Source organism: Corapipo altera, unplaced genomic scaffold (assembly GCF_003945725.1).
Source record: "Corapipo altera isolate COAL_440 unplaced genomic scaffold, ASM394572v1 52, whole genome shotgun sequence".
NCBI classification, from domain to species: domain Eukaryota; kingdom Metazoa; phylum Chordata; class Aves; order Passeriformes; family Pipridae; genus Corapipo; species Corapipo altera.
In genome coordinates this window covers 1,294,118-1,316,702 of record NW_020884930.1, presented here as the reverse complement: position 1 = coordinate 1,316,702, position 22,585 = coordinate 1,294,118, and the positions used below count along the sequence as shown (strand labels likewise).

At 38.9% G+C, this 22,585-nt stretch overlaps 1 protein-coding gene across 1 annotated transcript; it reads right to left on the bottom strand.

Annotated features, from left to right (window-relative positions):
* Positions 1 to 981: 981 nt before the first annotated feature.
* LOC113954625 (carbonic anhydrase 3-like) lies at positions 982 to 14,583 on the bottom strand. The gene is made up of 7 exons (XM_027659177.1): positions 14,486 to 14,583; positions 14,194 to 14,391; positions 10,733 to 10,851; positions 8,744 to 8,836; positions 6,816 to 6,881; positions 4,182 to 4,337; positions 982 to 3,233 (listed from the first exon to the last, which is right to left on the bottom strand). The coding sequence occupies exons 1-7, from the start codon at positions 14,520 to 14,522 to the stop codon at positions 3,114 to 3,116; spliced, it is 789 nt and encodes a 262-aa protein (XP_027514978.1). The 5' UTR covers positions 14,523 to 14,583; the 3' UTR covers positions 982 to 3,113.
* Between the last annotated feature and the right edge of the window lie 8,002 nt (positions 14,584 to 22,585).

Sequence of the window (22,585 nt, the reverse complement as noted above, 5' to 3'; positions counted from 1 at the left end):
TTCTATGTACTCCAGTATTGACAATGATAAATGCCAGAATTCAGTGAGATGAAAAGCAGATAGATGAGATGGAACACACGCTGTACAGCTACTCCCTTTGATGAGGAATGGGAGAAAATGCCTCAGGAAGAAATAGATATTGTCTTACTTTGTTCAACTCACTGACAGTATGATCATTCTTCAACTCTGATTACTCAACAGATAAACACCAGCAAGGAGCTTCAGAAGTGTCTTTCTTTGAGATATAGTAAAAAAGACATATATTCTTTTCATTTTGTTGTAGAAATGCATAACCATATGGGTTGTATACTGAGGGTCATAGCAGGAATTCACAGTTCGGTTATAAATTTATACCTGACTGAAAGATGGTGACACCTATTTCAGTTAATAAAAAAGCTTTCCATGTGTTTAGTGTTGGAACCAAAACTACTATTTCAGTAGTTGATAAACTTCTGCCTATTCTACTTTTCAAAAGCAGTAGAGGAAACGTGCAAAGAAAAGTGCACTCAATATCTGATTTGCAGGCAATTATTCTTTCACAAGTTTGTGTGCTTGAAAAGTATAAACTAATCAGGAAATATCAGAATTATGTAACATTTCAGCTAACCCATCCACGTGTTTCTTGCAAGAAAACAAAATTCATATCCAAATGAGTGATATTCAGGGTCAAATATAAATGCATGAACTTTGGTAAGATGTAAGAGAATGTTTGTGTGCAGGCAAGAAAGAAACACTTTTTTTTGTACCTGAAAACAGAGAATAAGTGATACTGTATAATCCTGATATTTTTGAGGATCTGTTTGATTGGATACACAGAAACCAGGATGAGATATTAAACTCCAACAGCTAAAAATTACTAGAGTGTCTGTTCCCCTATGTATATGTATCAAAGAAAGGATACAAATGTTTTCTAGTAAGTTCTTGCTACTTTCAATCATCATGTAGCATTAGCAATAAAACCAGCAAGCAATTTTTCATTTAAGTCAATTTATTGGTTCTTTGAAGACATAAAAGCAGTTATGTCAAGTGCAGGCAACTAATCTTGTTTTATTGCCCCAATAACAAGAGATTTAAACATCACAGTCAATGTCTTTCAGGTAGAAAGACTCAAACTCGTCTCAGTTAAAATTTTCTTATCGCCAAGATCAACTGCATGTGGATACGAGCATAAATTTTATATGTAAGACATAGTACAGTAGAAAAAAATGTTGCTTATGAGCTTTCTGTAGTAACATTTTTATGTGTTGAGATGATGTACAGATTCAAGAGTGGAAAGAAAAGCTAAGGGACTCTTAAAATCAATACTTTTGGAAATGCTGCACTCATAATATGAAAAGCTGATCTTCTGGTAAGATTAAGCTAGTGCCAAAACATTTGTAAACAAGATTCAATCAATACTTTAGCTTCTGCTGACAGGAACTTAGTTTTTAAAAAGAAACTGCTTCATACTAACCAAAATACACTTCTAAAAAACTGAAATATTTACTTTCAATGGAACTTCAACAATTCTTAGACCATTTCTAAATGAATACAAAGGATCAAACTCTGCCCTCAGTTTCATTTCTGAATTCTCACTGAATTGTGCTGTTAACAATGGCAGAATTTCTTCAATGCTTCCCATTCATAACTTCCCTGTTAGAGCAACATTTTTCTAGTAAAGATGGAAAATGAAACAGTTAAGGAGCCATTTGTAACCCTGCTTTTTTTCAGACTTCGACATATCCGTTATAAATATTGCTGTGAACATGTTTGTGGCAACATCTAGAAGAATGCCCACTGTTACCTACTGATGAGTTAGAGGAACACAGAGAACCCAGAAGCTTCCTTTGTAGGAGGATTTACTCAATATCTTTGACCACCCAACCTCCTGTATGTACAATACGGAACAATCACCCTGATGGTGAATATAATGTAGCAGATCTTTACTCACATGTGGATTCAACCTAGATGGTACTTGTGTTACACTGAAATGATAAAGTTTGTATGATGAAGGACAGGGGAAGCTAATTGATTGAAAAGTTTCTGTGTGCCAGTGATTCCTTGCTTGGATCATATGTGCAAGCTGATGTGTCTCCTCAGAAAGGAACAGGGCCAAACAGAGTCCACTTATAGTCTCCAAATACATAGAGTCACAATCAAAAAACCCTTAGGTGACTTAACCTGGATTTTTCAGTAGTGGGAATGACAAGTGACACATATGAATCATTCACAAAGATACTTTCCATATGAAACAAAATCTCTCACAGCTGAAACCATTGCTATGCAGGCTAAGATGTCAGAAATAAAAAGTAGGCAGAGCATCAAAACTAAAAATTCGTCATTCTGCAGGGTGACATAGGTAACATAGAGCAGGAGAAAAAAGGCAGCTCCCACTCAGCAATACTAAAGCTGCTGTACTGAATACAAGGTGACATGATACCAGCAGGATTCTACACTGGATGGGTGAAGTAGCAGCAGCAGTGAAAGAAGAAAAGATCAACAATGGCAGCAGCAGGACATGGCAAAGATAGCAAATGCTGAAATAACAGCAAGATATCTTTTTTTTCTTCACACACAGAAGTTGAGTATGCCTGATTATATCCCCAGAACACTAATCCAATGTTGGATAACAAACTATGAACAAGAGAGGGAAGGGAAAATCTGGCATGTTAAAGGGTTACTTATTCTTTGGTTGTCAACACTGTTGGTGGGATATCTGAGGAAGATCACTAGAGACTCTGTAGGAATAGATGATTTGCCTCCTGTCCATCTCCTGTTTTCCTGAGCTATTGGTTCATTTTTCTGCCTTTACTATATTTTCTTTGAAATGACTTTTACATGTTGAAACTGAGCCCATTTTTCTTCCAAGACCACATGGCAGAGAAGTGACACTATCATAAATGCTGAGGCTTTGTAATCAAGAATCATGTATATCTCACAATTCCTCGTTAAGCTTAGTATTTGCATACAGTATTTTTTCTGTTTTCAAAATCAGATTCAGTTTGCCACTCAGAATTTCAAGCTGAGAAACACAGACCTGGATCCAGAGGAAAAGCAGTAGACAGCAAAAACTAACTATACTTTGTGATGCAGGGATTTTCTCACTCAGGTTCAGCAGAGCAAGACTTGAGACTTCACTTGAACGAGGCTCTCACTATTCTCCCCTTCACAGGCTGAGGTGGACGCCAGTTATCAACAAGTGGGTTCACGGGTTCATTCTCACCATTCTTGGATAGGCTACGGAGCTTTGCCATCTGCAAAGAAGAAAAACTAAAGTGTCCATGTGGAAGCACTGTGGTTCTTAATGCCTAGAACAAACTGTGAGATGGAGAAGGAATTTTCTTATATAATGACAGGCACACAACGGCAATGACAATTGGCTGTTCATGAAGGAGGATGCACATCTACATTTATGCAAGGTAGTCTGATGGAAAAAGCTGGTGCAGAAGTTTGTATTTTGTTCTGTAAGGCAGAGAAATATATGCCAACTGAATTATTAAATTCAATCATGAATTCATCTCTTAGCTGTTGTTCTTAAATTCAGTGTTGTTTTGTGAATTGTTAACCTTCCATCCATAAGTCCATTCTGAAAACAGTGAAATCAGTAAAAAGGATATACCCTGATTCGAACTGCTGAAGTACTAAAAAGGTCACCTTATCCAGACTGGCTCTCTTTTTTTTCTTTTTTTTTTTTTTCTCTGTGTAAATGCACATTTGAGCTATATGAATACAATTAGTGCATTACTTTGTATTAACATTCAGGTTCGCAAGTTGTAAGTAATTTGATCCTTCTCACTGACAGCTTTTAGGAAGTCAAGATCTGCACCAGCAATTTCTTAAACTGTGAAACTAGTGAAATGTTAGTCTCACTTGCCACTTAGTGGTGAAATACACAGAATGAACTGAGGACGCTGTGGTGACTGAATTTTGTGGCTCGGGGGCACTTCTGCCTTAGCATGTTTTCAGGATCCCACGAACACTCCTGCTGAAGCTATTCCAGGAGGTGTCTAGCAAGAGGGCCTGATTCTCAAGGTCAGTTTTACAGTCCATTTCAACCGTCCAATCTGCAGGCAATTTCTCACAGTCCTCGGCTAAAGCTTTCCCTATCAAAAAGGGCAAGGTTACACAAGAGCTCACAAATCTGACCTACTGAGACACTGCTGAGAACTGGTAAAAGAGTAGCAGAACTAGATGAAGTTTACCTGATCTGAGCTGACTTCAATTGGCTCCCTCAGGAGAATCCAAGTGATACACTCCTCACAGGGGGGTGTAGTGAATGAACCGTGGTAGGTCCAGTAGTCCCGAGATTTGGGGAAAAGAATTGAAGGATCAAAATGCTGAAAAGGAGCCTCTTTCCCCTTAGAGGAAAAAAAAATTCTGCAGTAAATCCAGGGATATGCATCTTAAAAGACATCAATATCTATACTGTTATAAAGGGAGTAATTAAATACCAAGATTCATGCAAGAAATCAATCTCCTCTTTCTCAAGCATTTTCCTGGCAACTAATAATAACTGACATTGTGATTGCATAAATAAATTAAAAGAAACTACAAACTGAATTGTGGGGGGGCAAAGATACTCAGTTTTACATTTTTCTATTCTGGAACTATCAAAATTATGTTTTATTTTTGGTCAGTTGGGATAAAAGTTAAAGGCTGTGGCACTGCAGGTACTGTTACCCTTTTTATCCAACAGAATAGTGGCCAGGCATTTATTCCAGATTCGTTACAGTCTTCTGTCTGAAGGACAGTCTCCTCCCAAGACTGTATTCTAATTACATTGTTATGGTGACACTCTCAACCTTTTTGTTGAGACCGTTCCATTTAATGTAAAAAAATTAAAATATTTCCTGTAAGAGTACTGTATCATAAATATCTTACAACTAAAGGTGATTACAATCAGACAAGGGAGAACAGCAGACACCAAACAACATTTCCTGAGAAGTTTGCCACTGAATAGGATAGTATCTCCACTTTGGAAAGGAGGACTGTGATGAGTCTTCCTTGTTCCCTTTGGGCAATAAAAATTAACCAAGGAAATACAGTTCACTTCTCTACTGGTATTTAGGATGCAGTTCTGGAAAGTGAAATCTCTTATTCCTGTATCATTCTCCTAACATGGAGAATCTGCTCTAGATTGGAACAGAGAAAAAGTGCAATGGCAGGCTATACATCCTTGCACAAACTAAGAGTAGAAAGAATAACATCAAGTCTTCAAGTATATCTTCCAGGTAAAATTGTTCTGTAAGTGCAATATGAATTTGCAGATAACTTCACAAAACAAATTGTGATTTTTCAATAAAAAGAGTGTCCAAAAACTCCTCTGCCTGTAATGCATCAGAGCAATTGAAATTGCATGTGCAATAAATACACCAGTGATGCCATCCATTAATGTTTCATGAAAAATAAGTAATCTTGGTAAAATGTATGTGATGACAGGAAAGAAAAAAAAAATATAAGAGAAAATACAAGCTGTCATTTTCATGTGCACCTATATTGCTCTGGTTTTCCTCAGCTGTTACTTTTTCCAGAACCACTACAGAGAATATCTGTACGTAGGAAATCAGACTTCTATTTTTTTTTTGTTAGAAATTATAAAATCTCCTGTTAGATAGTCTCAGATAGAATGCAGTGGAGTGGATATCACTGCCATCTTGTCATCATTGTATGACACAGAGTTTCATAGGATGATTGATCAACTTTTTAATAACTGTGGCAAAGCTCTTCTGCATGCAAACAGCCAAAAAATGCTATAGGGATTATGAGAGAAAGCCAAATCTGTATCAAGACAGATACCATTGACACAGCAGGGGAGCAATAGGTAGAGTGAAAAAAAAATAACCTTCAGTTCCCTCAAAAGAAAGAACAGAATTTCATTTGAAGACTAAGAAAAGGTTGAAAAAATAAAATTATTATGACTCTTAGTTAAGAGAACAGATTTCTGACTCAGATCAATGACAGTACACACATACATAAATCAAATGCAAAAAATTCTGCTAAATTTGCAAGAAAATGCTTACAGATTTGTAAAATTTAGCCCTGGTGATTTGGTGCTATATTCAAGGTCAAATAAAAAAAGGGATTTTCAGTATCATTAGAAGTATAAAGTTTATCATGAAGTAGAATTGCCAAAGTATACCCAGAGATCGGGTTTATATTCAACAGTAATGCTAAATACCAGTAGATGCAATATCTCAATTCTCTGCAAATAACTCCCTTCTACAGTGGTACCTATGCAATTGGTAAGGACTGTGAGCCTTAGATCATTAATTAAACTAGAAAATAGTTTAGAATATGTTTGCAATGCCATTTGTGTTAGTGTCATAGGAAGAGAGGACTGGTGCAGAAACTGCACCATGTAATCCCTTTTATAAATAAACACAGTTCCATCTTAAAACTAATAACATTTTTAATCTCCTCTACATAGACTGGGAGCCTCATCCATCATTCCTGTGAGTTTCTTCTCATTTCAAGCTAACTAAGTTTCTGACTCCTTTATATGCATATGTTTTGGCCACTGCTGTCCTCAGATTCAAAAACCTTTTCATTTTTTCTTGTTGTTTGTACACTAGCCTATTTTTACAGAGCAGTACCAATAAGACTATCAATGGTGTATGCAAGGATTGATAAAAAAATCCTCTACAACAAGAATACTTGCAGAAGTGAGGAGTTATCTGTTTAATTAAGTAAAAGAAAGTATCCTGCCCTACATTCCAATGTATCACCTCTGGTGCTACTGCTAGGCACCAAGATGATGCCAAAAAATGAATCTGAACTTCTGATTTCTACTTCTGCTGCTTTTCAGCTACATTATATCACCAAAATTCTTTTGATACCTTAGTCTTAATGTTATCAATTTCTTCAAGAATTCTCTTCATCTCTGGTTTGGGAGTTTTTCCAACCTGTAAGGCAAAGCACAAGTACTGTATCTTTTTCATCATGTTCCACGGTATTTGAAAGAATTTCAGCATATCCCATCTGTCACATTAGGCAGCAGCACTCCCAGAGAATCCAGTAGAGACTGACAGAAAATGACATGTGTTAAAGACCATCCAAAATAGCAGATTGCAGTAACTGGCTTTGCAATTGGAATGTGTGCTGAAGGACTCTACAAGGCATCACCGACTGTCTGAGGAATGAACTACACAGACAGCGTGATCTACACTCTCCAGGGCCTTGCCCTTGGCCCTTCTTTGAAAGCTACCCACAACCACTGTTAGACATATGAGCACTCAGCAAAGTGTTGATGGTCTGAAGAGCTGGAGTTCCTGCAGATACTTCAAATGTTCTGCGGCACATATGCAGTCAGATCAGACTTGACATAAGACATATGATGAGATTCATGTCTCGATATCCTCAAGCTGTGGGGTCACTTTATTACTTGTGTTCCTGACATTTAGCACTTCCAAAAGCTTTGACATGGCTCTACATCCCAGAAAAGACAGTATGCCTAAGATGTGCTGTAATTGCCATTTTTTTTCCAAAAGAGATGAAATTCAACTCTTCAGGAGATAATTCAATCCTGTTTTAGCAGTATTCCAAACACCAGTAATAGAACATAACAAACTCAGTGAAAAACAATGGCTCCTTTACCAAAGAGCAAGAAGGAAAGAGGGAAAGAAGGCCAGAGAAGATATAGTGATACCACTTTTCTAGACCTTTTATCTGACCTTAATTTGATTATTAAGAACATAGTGTAATGCTTTGTAATCTGTGTTTTACAAGACAGTGCTTTAGTCTAAAATAGACCAAAAGAAATGACCAAGTAAGAATAATCCAAGGACGTAATCATAGGGGAGAATCTGGACAGGTGCTGACCTTCAGTTTAAACTAACCACAAGAGAAAAGGTCAGGCTGGCTCACAGTATAACAGAATTAAAATGACATTGTATCTAGTCTGTCCAGGGACACTGTGGCAAAATTAATTACATCCACTTGCTATTGCTTGTGCAAATGCCAATTACAGGTGATAAAACAATAAAAGGAAACCTATTCTCTGATGGTATTTTCAAGCTGATATGCCCACCTTCAGGTAAAAGGACAGCCACATATCTGAAGTTTGCATAATTTATCGCTATTAGGCTGTGTGCCTGTTAGTGTTTCTCAATGTCCTAGACCATGTGCAGATTTGATACTAGGATTGCTTTCTTTCTGTTAAGTTTTTTAAAAGATCAATTAGGAAATACTGGTGCAAAATTATTTTGTTACGGAGGTGCTGTATTTCAAGGTTAGAATGTTCAGTGAAATTATTTTACCATGAATTACTTCTTTTTGGAGTAGGTTCATTGAACTCCTTTCGATTCCCAGCTTATGTGGGAATCAACCAGAGACCAGGGAAGGGAATCAGTCAACATAACCTTGTTGAGAGGCAGGTGCAACACCTACTAGCAGACAACAGGCAAGAGGAAACACTTATACGGTGCAGTGTCCTCCCCACTCAATGCACACCACAGTAAAGGGCTGCTCAGCTATCAGGGACAAAGTTAGCAAATGTCCCAGGCTTGAAGTTATGGATCTCTTGTTCAATACCCATCATGCCACTGGTATCACAAATGGTGTCAGAAATCGGCTCTGAATGGGTTATTGCATGGAATCTGGAGTGCCCAAGGGCATGTGTGAATTCAGTCTGTACTGAAGTCAACTGCTTTGAATGTTTTCCTGCAAAATGATGCATTGCGTGAAAAAACAATGGGAATATTTTCCCCTGATACTAGAGGAGGATGAAAAACGCAGAAATTATAAAGACTGAATATTTGCCACTTACTTTCAGAAAAATGCCCACAACAGCCACACCATCAGGTTGTTTCAAAGCTCCAGCAAAATTACCATGTTTTGGATTCCAGTGCACCATATGTAACTAAAAATCAATGAAACTTCAGTTATAAATACAAGAAATTGCCAGCAGCACAATCTTCACTTTAAATTAAATAAAGAAAAGTGTCCAGTACACAGTAAGTAAAAGAATGGACATGAAAACGAAACCTCTATGTAAATATTTCTAAATGCTGTTTCCATGCTTCTATATGCTCACACTTTCTATAAAGCATTGCTTCGCATTGAATTGAAGCATGAGAAAGAAAATGAAGTTTCCTACACAGTAATCAGACAATGCAACTATAAGTAGTTTAACCCAAGCACATGACATGGACACATTCAGTGTATAAAACACCTACTGACATGCACTTCATCTCAAGTACATTTTTAGATCTTTGGGTTATGCAGATACCATCTCAAGGATTTACACTGGGTTATACGTAGTGCATGCATTATTGTTTTGTATCTCTTATTACTCTTGGCACATTGTACTGGACAGGAGTGGGGAGAGTAATACGACATTTCTCATGTCTACTTTCATACAATACAATAATGTATTTTCAGGATATATTTTGAATTTTTACATCTCTGTCCAGAAAATCTGTAGCTCATGCATATAGCTACAAATGCTGCAAGCAGTGCTATGGAATCTCAGACTAAGTAGCATCTCCAACTCAGTATTATACAGGAAAAAAAGTCTTTTTCTTAAAGTTCATTTAAATTGACAACAAAGTAGTTTGCCCTGAATATAATTAATGTATTGTTCTCTGTTTCTTTTCTCTTGAGGATAAGGATTTTATTGCTAAGAATAAAGTCGGAGCAACCATATATCTTTGGTTGCAATGTAGAAAAATTTCATACATTCCAGACTTTCCTCTCCTGTCAATAAATACACGAGTACCGCTAAGAAAAGTAACATAAAAAGTCTGTGCTTGAGCTAACCAAGAAATAGTTTGAGGAAGCAGAATTATTCTGTTTAGTTGGCCACAGAAAGTAGAGCACTAGCAAGGTTTGGTTGCGGTTAAGGAACAGGAAAAAAACTTCCAAGCCATCATCCACAGTCATTTCTGCAATGTTTGTGCATGCTGATCCTGAAAATATCTGCCTCAGTTTTGTCCTGTGGCAGGTGGGCAAAGCCTCTCTAAGCTCTGTACCTTGAGGGTATAGTTGTAAGGCAGGAAAACACTACTGCAGGATTTTTGTGGGCATAGATATATATTTTGAGACTATTTTCAAATAAGATGAAGAAGGCAACATTTGCTAGTAATTCACTAGCATCAGTAGCTAATTTTCTTACATTTATGACCTGAAGAAGTCTTCAGGGCCTAAAAAAGGCATTTATTTTAGAAAATTTGGACAACAGTCCTTCAGTAGGTTACATTAAAAAAAACAAAACAAACAAAAATGAAACAAAAAATCTATTTTCCATGGTTCATGAAAATAAATCCAGTTATTTTAAAGCAGAGATGTCCAGAAACTAAAACCTACTCTGAATCAGTTTTGAGGTGGATCTAATTTTGAATGTCAGTTTATCAAATGTGCTTTTACTAAGCTTTTCTATTAATTCATAATACTTTCTGAAACTAACTTGGTAACCCAAGCTATACCAGAAATGGCTAAAACCTAAAAAACAGCAGCAGAAAACAGATCTTCCTATTTGAAAGTAACCAATTGGTTTATGAAAAATATTTTTAAAACATTCTAAAATACCATAAAAACTCTTGCTTGAAGAAAAGAAGTCTGTGTTAGTATATACTTGCAAAGACACATTTATTGGCAGGTGCAACTTATCCCACTGCACGCTAACCAAACAAGTTCCACAGACAGAGAAAAATTAATGGCTAAATACTAGAAAAAGGGAGAACGGTTAATCTGCTCAGATGCAAAATCAGTCAAATTCCAGTTAACACTGAATACTACTATTAAAAATCAGTCCTACCTCTGCTGCATATTTCACCCCATCTATAACATGCTCAGAGCCGTGGTCATCAGAGGAACCCCAGTGCAAGTGCAGCTGCCGCAGCCTGTAGGCGCCGGTGAGCGGGCCCCCTCTCAGCACTGCAAGGGACAACCTGCGTCAGCACCAGCCGACAAAACCCTGGCACACGCGGTCACTGAACGGGGACCCACCGGAGCACCTCCTTTAAATCCAGCAGATTGCAGTGGGGGGTCACAACACTCACCAGTTCATGTGGTTGGGTCTAAATTCTGTTATCACTCGGGAGTTCTGTTTGATGTGAAAACTGTGGAAACTGCTGTGAGACAAGCATAGAATCAATCTCCACCTGGCCAACAAGCCCTTTTTCTCTTGGCAAGTGGGCACACTATAGTTTATGATGTGGAGAGAGAAGGAAGGTTTTCACAGATGGTTCTTGTCAAGAAAGGGTTTGTTGTAGAAGGATTGGGGTTAGGGATGTTAAATTAACCCAGAGATGCTTTGAGGAGTACCTCTAGTCCATGACTGGCATACCTTTTACAGTTCAGACAACTAAACAATGGTTACAGCATAGTTTGCTGCTTCCAAAAAAAGTAAAAATTAAAAAAAAAAAAGGACATCTATTTCTAGAAAGTCAGGGAAGAAAATAAAGTTTAAATTGTTCTCAAGCCACCAATGAAACAAATTAAGAAGCTGTTACTTCTGCTGCCTTTAGCCAAATAATGCTGATCATGCATCAGTCTGACAGTTGACATCAACTCTGACTTTCAAAAAATCACACCTGCTCTTTCAGCCTGGAGATTCTTTTGAGCAGGGACTGCTTAGAGGATAAGCTCTCAAATGTATTTTTCATTCATTACCTAAGGTTGGAATGAGTCGTGTTTCCTTACACAGAAAGCTGATAATGTAGTTCACAACTGCAGTGCCAGAAGACCGTGTTTAAATAGCATTCAAGTTTGAACTTCTACCAATAGCTTTGAAGTTCAAAGTTAACATTGAAATAATAAATCCTCTTTTGCCCAATGGTCTCAAATGAATTCTTGATATCATATGTGTTGGAATACCTACACAGAGCAAGAGGTTTAACTTTGCAGTTTCTCTTTTTAGTTGGTAGGTGTCACAACCATCAAGGGGAGGGATGGAAAAAAAGCCTTGTTGAGTTTTAGGCATGCAGTTCCTCTTATTTTTTGAGTTTGTTCGTACATCAATAAATTATCCTAAGTCAATATGGTATTGAGTAAATCTTCTGTAGAGGCCTTCAATGGGAAAGATTTCATATTATTGTAATCACTGTTATTCTTATTTCACTTTTGAATATGAGACAAATAAAGCATAGACTCTAAGGTTCAACTCCTCACAAGTATTTGCTTGCCATTTCAAGCCGGAATCAATGGGAGGCAGGGACTTTCAGGAGCTGTATTTATGTGATTTACTGACACTTAAAAGCTGAGTCAGTATCAGAGTTGGAGACTCATTTAGCAGTCGTTTCTTAAAGGTGGCCCTTTCCAGAGCTCAAATACTGTGAAGCACTTGAAAATAGCACTTCATAACATCTCTATAGCATGAAAACAAATCTTTTTAAAATTCAAAATTTTCCATATAATTGGAAAAAAAAGGCTATCTTTAAGCTATATTTCTTTTTCCAATTAAAATGAAGTCTGTGACTACTACTTGTCTCTTGCCACTGAAGAAGCCAACAAATGAAGATAACAAAATGTGTATGAAATTCCTTCTCACGTGGTCTTTCAGAGCTGTCAAACATTGTGTTTTATTCTGATCAGATACGTTCCTGTGAAACGTTTGAGTCCTAAATTACTATCCAGCAGCCTGCAGAAAGTCAGGTTAGCCGGGAGTGAATGTACACACTCAATGCCCAGAGAACAACAGAGATGATGGGGAGGGGAGAGGCAGGGAGGGAACAGAGGGAAGATGATTTAGAGGAAGAGCTGCACCAAGGGCTGTACTTTGCTTGTCAAATCTTTCTCCAACACAGTTCCTTGGGCAGACATCTTCTTCAGCAGCCTGTCTAAACATTTCAGCCTTTAGGAAGCTGCAAAGAAGACAGAGTAGAACCCCCACATGAAAAGGTTCTTTATCAATTTACTTTGCATGCTTTCAGTCATGGCATGAATTTTATGCAGTGTTTGTGGAAGAGCATTCCAGTTTATAAAAGGACCTTGTTACAAGGGCAGGTAGTGATAAGACAAGGGGGTACATCTTCAAATTGAAAGAGTATGATTACATTGGATTTTAGGAAGAAATTCTTTGCTGTGAGGATGGTGAGGCATTGGAATAGATTGGCTGGAGAAGTTGTGGGTGCTCCATGCCTGGCAGTGTCCATGGCCAGGTTAGATGGGGCTTTGAGCAACCTTGTCTAGTGGAAAGTGGTGGTGGTGGTGTAGTTGGAACTAGATAATCTTTCAACCCAGACCATTTGGTGATTCTATGATAATAAAACTGCAGTTTATGTTGAGACCATTGTGTAGAAATTTTGGTAATAAATACTAAAGGACCATACAAATACACAACTTAGACATGGTCCTGGTCCTAAATAGTTTAGATTCCATCTGAGACATGGAAAAATAGCAGGTAGCTGTAATGGTAAATAAAGAAATCCAAGGAAACAATGATCTCATCAAGATAAACACAAGTGATAGTGATCTTTCAATGTAATATGGATATATTTCATTAATTATATAGCTTACTAAGAACAAAATCCCAATACAAATGCCATCAAAGCAGATGGAGAAAAATACAAAGGAAAGTAACTGTTTTCCATTAATTAGATTGCTTGATAATTTGATTGCAGTCAATACTGCATGCTCTTGAGATGTCTTTGCATTATATTATGTTGTCAATTTATTATTCATTTTGACAGTTGTTGCCTGTCTGCATCCAGAGCTACACAGATATAGTTCTGGAATCAAGGTTTGAAAAGTTTAGCTTAAAAATATGAGACTGCTCATTATCAGTTCAACAGCAATGCCATGCCATAGCTTTCAAGAAACTATGAAATGCTATTTTCATAAATGATATTTTAATAGCTTTTTTAGCCTATGGAGTACCTGAAGAATTCCCATACAGAAGAAATCAAGATCACAGTCAGTGGAAATATATGTACAAGTTTTTTGTTTACAGGGTGCCTCAGCATTCTAAATCTCTCTGGGCACCACGCTTTTCCCTTACACAAAACCTGAGGATATGGTGTCTGTGTCGAAGGAGATGACATAGAGAGAAGTCCACCTTCCATCTGAGTCTGTATTTCAGGGGTGACCCTGCAGCTACAGTCTCCCTGTCCCACCTACAGATTCACCAGAATAAACCCCAGGAGCATCCTTTTACATTCCCAAGTGACTTTTCTCTGCTGGCCTGCGCAGGCTGGATACTAGGGGATGCTTTCTGATTCTTGGTGCTTTGTAAACCTCGATTCCTAGCAAGGCCAGAAAACCAAACCAGAAACTGACCTGATCGATCAAAAGTGTCGTCGAAGACGACGCGGCAGGTGCGCCCGTTGTTCAGGATGGTTTTCGCTGCCCCGGGATCATAACTCGCATGCCAAGCGGGAAGAGAGCTGTCGTGCTGCACGTCCTTGCTGTTGATCTCAATGGGCGACTGTTTGTCTCCCTTGGCAAGGGGGTAGTTTTCGTGCCAGCGCTCGGGTCCTGAGGTACAAAGGCAAAGGAGACGTCTCCCCGGCTCAGCCGGGCTCAGCCGGGCTCAGCCCCGTCCCGCCCGACGGCCCCGAGCCCCGCTCACCATTGTCGCTGTCGTAGCCCCACACAGACTGGGCCATGGTGCCGCTACCCGCGCCCCGTCCCGCTCCCTCCGCTGCGACTCCGCTGGCGCGGTGGTCCCTTCCTTCCCTCCCTCCTTCCCTCCCGCCCCGGGGGGCTTTTTATAGACCGCCGCGGCTTTGCGTCCTCCCCGGAGGGAGGGCACGGGAGGGCGGCGGCGGGAGGCTGCGGGGCGGGCAGGGCTGGGGGCGGCCGCGGGGCGGTGGGAGCCGAGGGGGCGGGCAGGCGCGTGTTCTCCCCTCTGGAGAAGGCAGGGGGATGCCGGCGAGACGCCGCGGCTCCCTTCATCCCGCTGCCGCAGACACAGCTCAGCCCCGGGACAGACGGTCTGACGGCGCGGGCGGGCAGGTGCTGGTGCCGCTCCCCGCAGCCCCGCGGCGATGGGGGGCTGAGAGCGTGGAGCCGGCACCAGGGAACGCAGTTCTCCCCTCTGCGGGCAGTGCCACAGGCAGGAAGACTACCAGGGAGTCTGGACGAGCTCCCAGGGCGGGCAAGCTTCAGCAGTCCCGCTTCCCGGATTTCACAAGTACTCTCATCAATAGTTCCGAAACGCCGTATGTGTGAAAGGCAGACATATATCATAGCCTGCAAAACCATGCTTTTGTGAGAAGGTAGACTGCCAGCCCTCAAGGAGGGCATTTCTGACCACTGGCTCAAATCCAGGTTTTTTATGTTGTCCAGCCAGTTCCCCTTCATGCAGGGAGCTTTACACTGAGTCCATTTCTCATATTAGGCAACTTAGCAGTGGGTATTTTGGTCAGGAAAGCATTTGTTTTTCAGATGATGGGGAGTTAGCAATCAGTATGGTTAGTTGGCTTTGTCTGCACATCTATGTTGAACACTCAGAGCTTTTTTCTGAAATGCAAGCTTTGCTGCGGTCTCCCTTGGCTTTGTCAGTCCACGTTAACACTGCTGCCACTGTATCTACCTTGAGCTAAATACTGCCTCAAACTATGTAGCTCTAGTTAAATACCATTCCAAGATAAATATTTGGGAGTCAGCCAAGAAGCATCACAAACCATGGAGATTTCCAACATAGTTGCAGTGAACTTGTTTAAATCCTTGTACCCATCAGCACTGGAATGCAGCATGGAAATAAACATGCAGTTTTGAGAGGTTATAAACCCTTTGTATTAGTGAAGTACAGAAAAAAGGCCGAGAAGCTGCAATATGCAGAGCCTAAGATTAGTTTTGTCACATTTCATGTCCCAAAACCACCTGGAAGGTAAAGGTGAAGGTTCCCCTTCTCGTTTGTGTATGTTGCTAGGCTAATAAAGATGTACTTTGTTTAGAATAACTAAAATTATTTCATTGAACTTGTTTAGTAAATTCTTCTTGCTCTGAATTTAATTGTAAGTAGGCATCCTGATCCCTTTGAGAGAAAGGTAAGACAAGATCTGTCACTTAGGAATCTGTATCTGAGAAAATTTATGTAGCAAGGTGTATTGTATGTTTACATAGAGAAGATATGTCAAACTGAAACTCACTAAACTTCAGCTGCTTACACAGTATTTTAGAAGCATCCTCTTGTCATCTTTAAGGATACAAAGATGTGTTCATTAACAAAGTATCCTTCAAAACAAGTAGTTTCTCATATCTTCTTTTGGCAGAATTCTATTAAGAAAATACTAGGAGATGATTTAGGTACAATGTTATGAATAATTACATCTTTCATTTTCAAAAGAGACAAAAGAAAATACACTTTTTTATTCTGTCATCAATCAATTGGATAATGTCATATTTGTTGCAAGGGTAGGCATGTAAAGTTGACACCTGTTGCAATTTGAATTCAGAAAGCTTAGATATTAATCCTTTTGAATTGGTTTCTATCTCATCTGTCTAGAGAGAAACATTTGTGAGCTCATGAAATTCTAATTGGAACAGCTCATTTTCTGTCTGTATAAACAGTCAACTTTAGTGGCCTTGTTCATGGAAGTCTCAGAGAGACTTTAATCAGCTTCATATATACAAGGAATGCTTATTGGAGCCATTTAGGTAAGGGACATAATTTGTCTCACACAGAAAAAGGTGCAAGTCAACTCTTCCCCTAGTATTTAAATTCATTACTCTATGTGACAATTTATACAATCTTCTCTATTGTATAAATAGGGAGGCCCATCCAACAGCAAAAGTCTTCATATTATGGCTTCCAGGCAGTGACTTACATGTAAGTGAGAAATGTTCAGATTAACAGTGTAGGAACTTGGAGTCAACCCTAGGTACTGAGTCATATCACAGTGTCTCACTGAATGTGTTCTTTTCCTGTTGCTTTCCTCATCAAAGGTGGAGTAGTAGCTTTGTCTGCAATAAGAGATAATCAGAATAACATTTTTTTTGCATCCCTTAGGACCTACCTTCACATTTATCCTTTTCTTCTGATATTGGCTCAGAAACTAATTATCATCTAACTTGTGTAACATTGCTTTCTTTAGGAAGTAAATACTTCTGTCATGGAAGTGCTGTTATAACTAAGAAAAGGTCACAGCTTTAAACGTTGAAGAAGAGCAGTGTTACCTAGTGCATCCACAACTTCATTACAGTGATTTGTTTCTATTTTGTAAACCTTAGGCAAGTTTTAAAAGCCAACAGCCATCTGAAATAGCAAAGGCAAGAGCATAACAAGATTAAGCTATACCATTCATAAAAAATTTTAAGATTTCTGAGAGCCCAGCTGCAGTGCCTTTACCCACAGTACCACAGTATGCCACTAGTGAAAGCATCTTCACAATATCTTCTGAAAAGAAATTATGTTTATGTCCATTGTTCAGGTGGAGAAATGAGGTACCATATTTTTAAGGATGGCTTTCATAAAAGTTGTCCTACAATTTAAAAAATCCTGGCTGAATTTGTTTGCCTCTGAGTATGTGAGAAGACTGCAAAACAGCAGGGAATACATTTCAACCTTCCTTACTCTATGCTTTAATCAGTTCACACTTGCTCAAGATTGTATTCAGTAATACTCAGTAGCACTGTAAGACACAGCAAGTTGACATCTGTTTCATCAGGAAGATAAGGTTTGAGAAATCAGGGAAAGAAAGGTAAAAGGAAAATCCAGGCATTAAACTGACCAAAGCAAATGGCAGATTTCAGCAGCATCATTAATGGTTGGAGCTGAAAAGTATTAGTTGCAAAAGGAAAGCTGTTCATCCATTCATAGTGTTCTGATTTTGTCCTTAAGCTAGAAGGAAGTGTTGTTCAGAAGTGATCTGAGTAACAACTGGAGATTGCTAGGTGAAGTGCAGGCTGAATAAATACTAAACTTGGCTTCTCTGAGACTTCTAGAATGATCAAATAATACAGGAATTATAATGAAAGGACTTCAGTAGAAAGCAAGTGATGTAGCACGGAAAGTGATGTCATTAAAGAAAGCAGCTGACCTTCCACTTTGAAAGATGCCTACCAGATCGCTTTCTACCCCTACTGTATCTGTAAAAATATAATATCAAAAAGCAGAATACTCCAATCTCAGCAGATATAGACCATCAAGCTCTGTGCTAAACTGCTTCTCTGTTGCGGTAATAAAACCACCCATGCAACTGAAGAGAAATGCAGTGGGATGAAATAAGACCAAAAGTGAGAGGTTTTAGCCTATACAGCAGTTGCAGACTTGCTCTTGTCTGAAACTGGTACCCAGTCACAGGATCATGGCTGGGCACCTGGTGACAACAGTTTACTTCAAAAACTTATCAGTGGTGGTCCTGTTGGATACCTAACCAATAAGATTCTCTGTCCAAAAGAGGGTTTTGTACATTTTTCACTTTAATGAAAGATCAAAACAGGAGGACCAGTAGTAAATAATATGCAGTAGCTCTGGAATACTGTCTCTTGGACTTACAGTTCAGATGCAGAATTTAGTTCTGCTAAACAAACAAAAGGCATAATCATTCTGATCTCTCTTAATAAAATACTTTAAATCATAGAGACTTTCTTTTTTGAGAATGGAAAGCGGGACTAAGCAGACTCTGGAAAATGGCTCAGATCCATAGCTTTCCCCAGAGCACACAAAACACACACAAGAATGATGCACGGAAAAGTGACTTGCAGTGGCTTTGAGATCTGCCAGCTATGACTAGCTTGGCCAATACCTTGACATAGCTAGAACAATCAAAATGCTGCTTCATCTCAGCATGCCAATTTCCAGCTGTGTCCAGGAGCCAGCATGACAACTAGGAATGGCTGACTATAAGGGGACACACAGAGGTAAATATGCCAGCAGGACGTAATTCAAGAATCCCCCTGCTTGATGCTAAGTTTTCCGGGTTCCACCATGATCAGGGATATTTCCCATGGGTGATTGCATGCAAAGGGCTTTACTGGAGTGCAGAATGTACCCACATTGGGCACATTGTTAAATGAGCAAAAGCATTTACTCAGTGCCTGTGGCCAATCTAAATATAAAATGTCTTCCACTGTATTTAATAGCTTTTGGAAGAACACAATACAACAGAAAGGAATCTGATAATACACAATATGGAAGGGGCAGCAGTGTTTTTTGACGTATTGCACATTGCATGCCAGGCAGTGCAAGAAAGGCATGTCACTCCGTTCTTTTGATTGAGGAATGCCATGGTGGCATGCCATAGCCAAAAAGCCAAACTGTCATATGCCTTCCACTTTGCCGAGATGCCATGCTACGGAAAACATTGTAGGAATGAATGGAAACCCCCACTGACAGCCAGATCGTGTTGGGAGATGTGCCAAAGGAAAATGAGAAGCATATTGGGTCAATTTTGCTGTTTTATACACAATGAGTTTTTTAGCTACATTCACTTTATTTGTGTAGCACATCTAGACGAACATTAGGCAGACTTTTAATGCATCTTTCCATTTCAGAAGGCATGTAACTCAGCAGTCTGCAGTTTGGACTCTAGGACCTTGCTTGCAAAATCCCATCATTCTCCTGTTGTGGCTCAGAACACACATTACTGTTTCCAGAACTTAATATTCAGTCAATGAGATACAACAAACATGGAAGTAATAAGCCAGGCTTTAGATTTAGCAAAATAAACTAAGAGATAAACAATTTTCCTTCTGGCAATATATTAAAATGAGCATAGACTTGAAGGAATAGCAGTAGCAGAAAAAAAAAATTAAAAAACTAAATTTATTAGTTATCACATACAGATCTGATACAAAAACCAAACAAACCAACCCAAAAACAAACAAAAAACCAACTAAACAAAAACTAAACAAATGAAAAAACAAGCCTACCTATTTCAGATATGTCTTCCAGAGCTGAAAAAATAAACTGATAAACTCTGCAGGAAGATGACTCTCCTCTTTTTTACCATAAGCATTTGCTTGTATGGGACTCACACTGAAATCCAAATCTGAGTTGGGCTGTCTACTTTTATATACACTGGCACAGTCTGACTTGAAATAATCCAAGTATGAGAATTTGACCTGTACTGTTTACTTTTATAAGATCTGTACGTACCCATTTGGAAATTCTAGCAAATTGGCAACTCTTCTATATCAAGGCAGAGTTTTATGTATGACCTTCATCTTGCGTGATACTCTGGCAGTAGCATCTACCTGGGAACAGTCCTAACCAGACTATGGAAATGCTATCATGGCTGGAGAAGTTCCTAAGGGTTTTACAAACAGCATCTTAATGAAATATGCCACATAATTAATGATGCAGCAAATTGGAAATACTTCTTCATGTTTTCCAGTGAGATACATCCCCCTTAAAGAGAATGTTATGACAAAATCACTGGATGTGTTTCCTTGAAATATGCTCTCTGCAGGCAGAAGAGTTTTTGTCTAATAAGCATCTTCCAGAAATTCCTTGGGATCTGTTGTTCCCAAGAGAGTCACTGCTTATGAATCCGTACCATTTGTGCACTTCGAAAGGTCAGAACATTGCATCCCATTTCTATCAGCATTTGCTCTTCTCTTCGATGGAGTCAAGATTTCACCCTGAGACCACAAAGCATCTTTGAAAGAATCATCTGTAGATAACAAAAAGGTAACTGGACATGTGGAAATATAGACATTTGTATGTGCATTGAAGTGTAAGTAGTATGTAATAAAAAGGGAGTCAGTATAAGGAATCCCATGCACATATTGAAGAACAGGTCTTACTAGAAGAGAGGGGGGACAAAACCATAACAAAAAGCCTTCACTAACTTAGAAATTATATAGGCTGGAAATGTAAATGATCTTCTCAAGAGTTTAAGAAATTTGCTATCTATCAAAAGCATTTTTAAATCCCACAGAAGTAGACTGAAAAATTATATGCAGTGATTCTACAATGTAATCTTTAAAAATCTATCTGATGATACAGTAATAGAGCAGCACTTCACTTTACAGTCAGTAATAAATTGCAGTCTTATGAACAAAATCCTCAGATTCTATCCTGTACATTCTTAATCTCATTTAGCTGAATTTATACTGATACATCTCAGTGGGCTCCTATGCTATGTTCAGCTTTCTCTAGCATGACCACATACAGGCTTGGGCTATGGATTCTAAACCTCATCTGCACTATAAAGTTGCCAGTACAACTAACAGAAATGCTGTTGCTCTGACAGTTCAGGATGACTCAGCACAGTGGTTTGTCCAACACAAAAGATTTCGCTAGTTTGTCTCTCCCCATTCCTACCTTCCTATGTCTTTCTGTTCCTCTGTCTCTTTTTTCAGATTTCTTTGACTTTCTCTGTGTTGTTACTCTCCATTCTCTACAAATATGTTGATTGCTCGATGCATGTTTACATTATGTATTTTGAAAAAAACCCCACAACCCTACTCTTTTTTTTTTTCCTCCTAAACGCATGCCAAGATTCATAGTTGGTTTAATGATAGATGCTAGACATATTTCATGTGATCCAATCAAACTCTGTCATTCTCTCATAATCCAATCAAACTCTATCATTCTCTCATAATCATTTCAGTGAACTTACATACGCAGAGTAGTGCTAAGGTACAGAAATATGTTTGAAGTATGGAACCAAAGTACTCAGACCCTTTCGGAACTAAGCTCTTTACTCTTGACCTTAAGGATGCTTCAGAGCTTTCTATAAAAGCAGTAAAGGGTATCAGTATAATAGGTACCTTTTAGATATTTTGAGGGCTTTTTTATTAGTAAACCCTTTATGTCATTGTGGAATTGTTCTTCCTAGATAAGGACAGAATATTTTCTGATACAAACACTCCAGATCTTCTTAACTTGTCTGCAGAAAAGATTAGTAAGGGTCTTGATATGACAAGCTAGAGGTAAATAAGAAGTTATGTTTCATACTTGCAATGAATGCAGTGCCTACTGCTGCATGGTGCTGCACTTCAGGCTTTTATCGAAGCAATAGCAGCATCATACCGAGGAGTGACACTGAGAGCTGCCCTCTGGTATTTGCTATTTCTGCTACTGCAGTAATGGTCACAGCTTATAATCAACACATAAAGAGATCTGTTATAGTGAGCAGTGCAGCGCTTTTTATTATCCTACCTTGGGACCCCTAACCCTGAGCATGCTGGTAGCCACATGCACCATCTGGAACTACAGACTCTGGCCCTCCCGATAGCAGTGATTGTGCATCCTCCCCAGCTCGTCACAGGCACATATCCTAGTCAGTCTAATTGGAGGACAACACATTTTTGACTGTGGAAAGTGATTGAGAATACAAAAAATTCCCTTTGATTCTTCACATTTGGTTGGTGCGAAGTTGATGCATTTCCCTCAATTCTAGTAATGTCAAGTAACTCTCTGCATAGTCAACCAATCATTCTAGACTTGCGAAATGCTTTTGGTTTGTTCAGAGTTAAGATCAATGAAACCTTTGTGATCAGGATTCACACAGATGCACTCTCAGAGGACATGAATAATGAACACGTTCACTACTGCACAACTTGGGTACAAAATATAACTGACCTAATTCCTTAGAAGATCTTATGGATTAGTTTTAAGAGATATGCTGGGCTGAAATGGAGAAATGAGGATTAAATATATGATAACGAAGAATCATAGATCAGTAAATGCCTATGAGAAGTCTCAAGCAGATCCATACTGGCAGCTTATATAATCAATCAGTATGTACCAATTTCTCAGACATTCCACATTGAC

Bases quoted from the DNA above. Each gene is read 5' to 3' on its own strand.
- LOC113954625 (XM_027659177.1), bottom strand. From the start codon at position 14,522: ATGGCCCAGTCTGTGTGGGGCTACGACAGCGACAATG. The intron at 14,392-14,485 runs GTGAGCGGGGCT...TTTGTACCTCAG, and splicing joins GGGCTACGACAGCGACAATG to GACCCGAGCGCTGGCACGAA. The intron at 8,837-10,732 runs GTAGGACTGATT...ATTGATTTTTAG, and splicing joins GGGTGAAATATGCAGCAGAG to TTACATATGGTGCACTGGAA.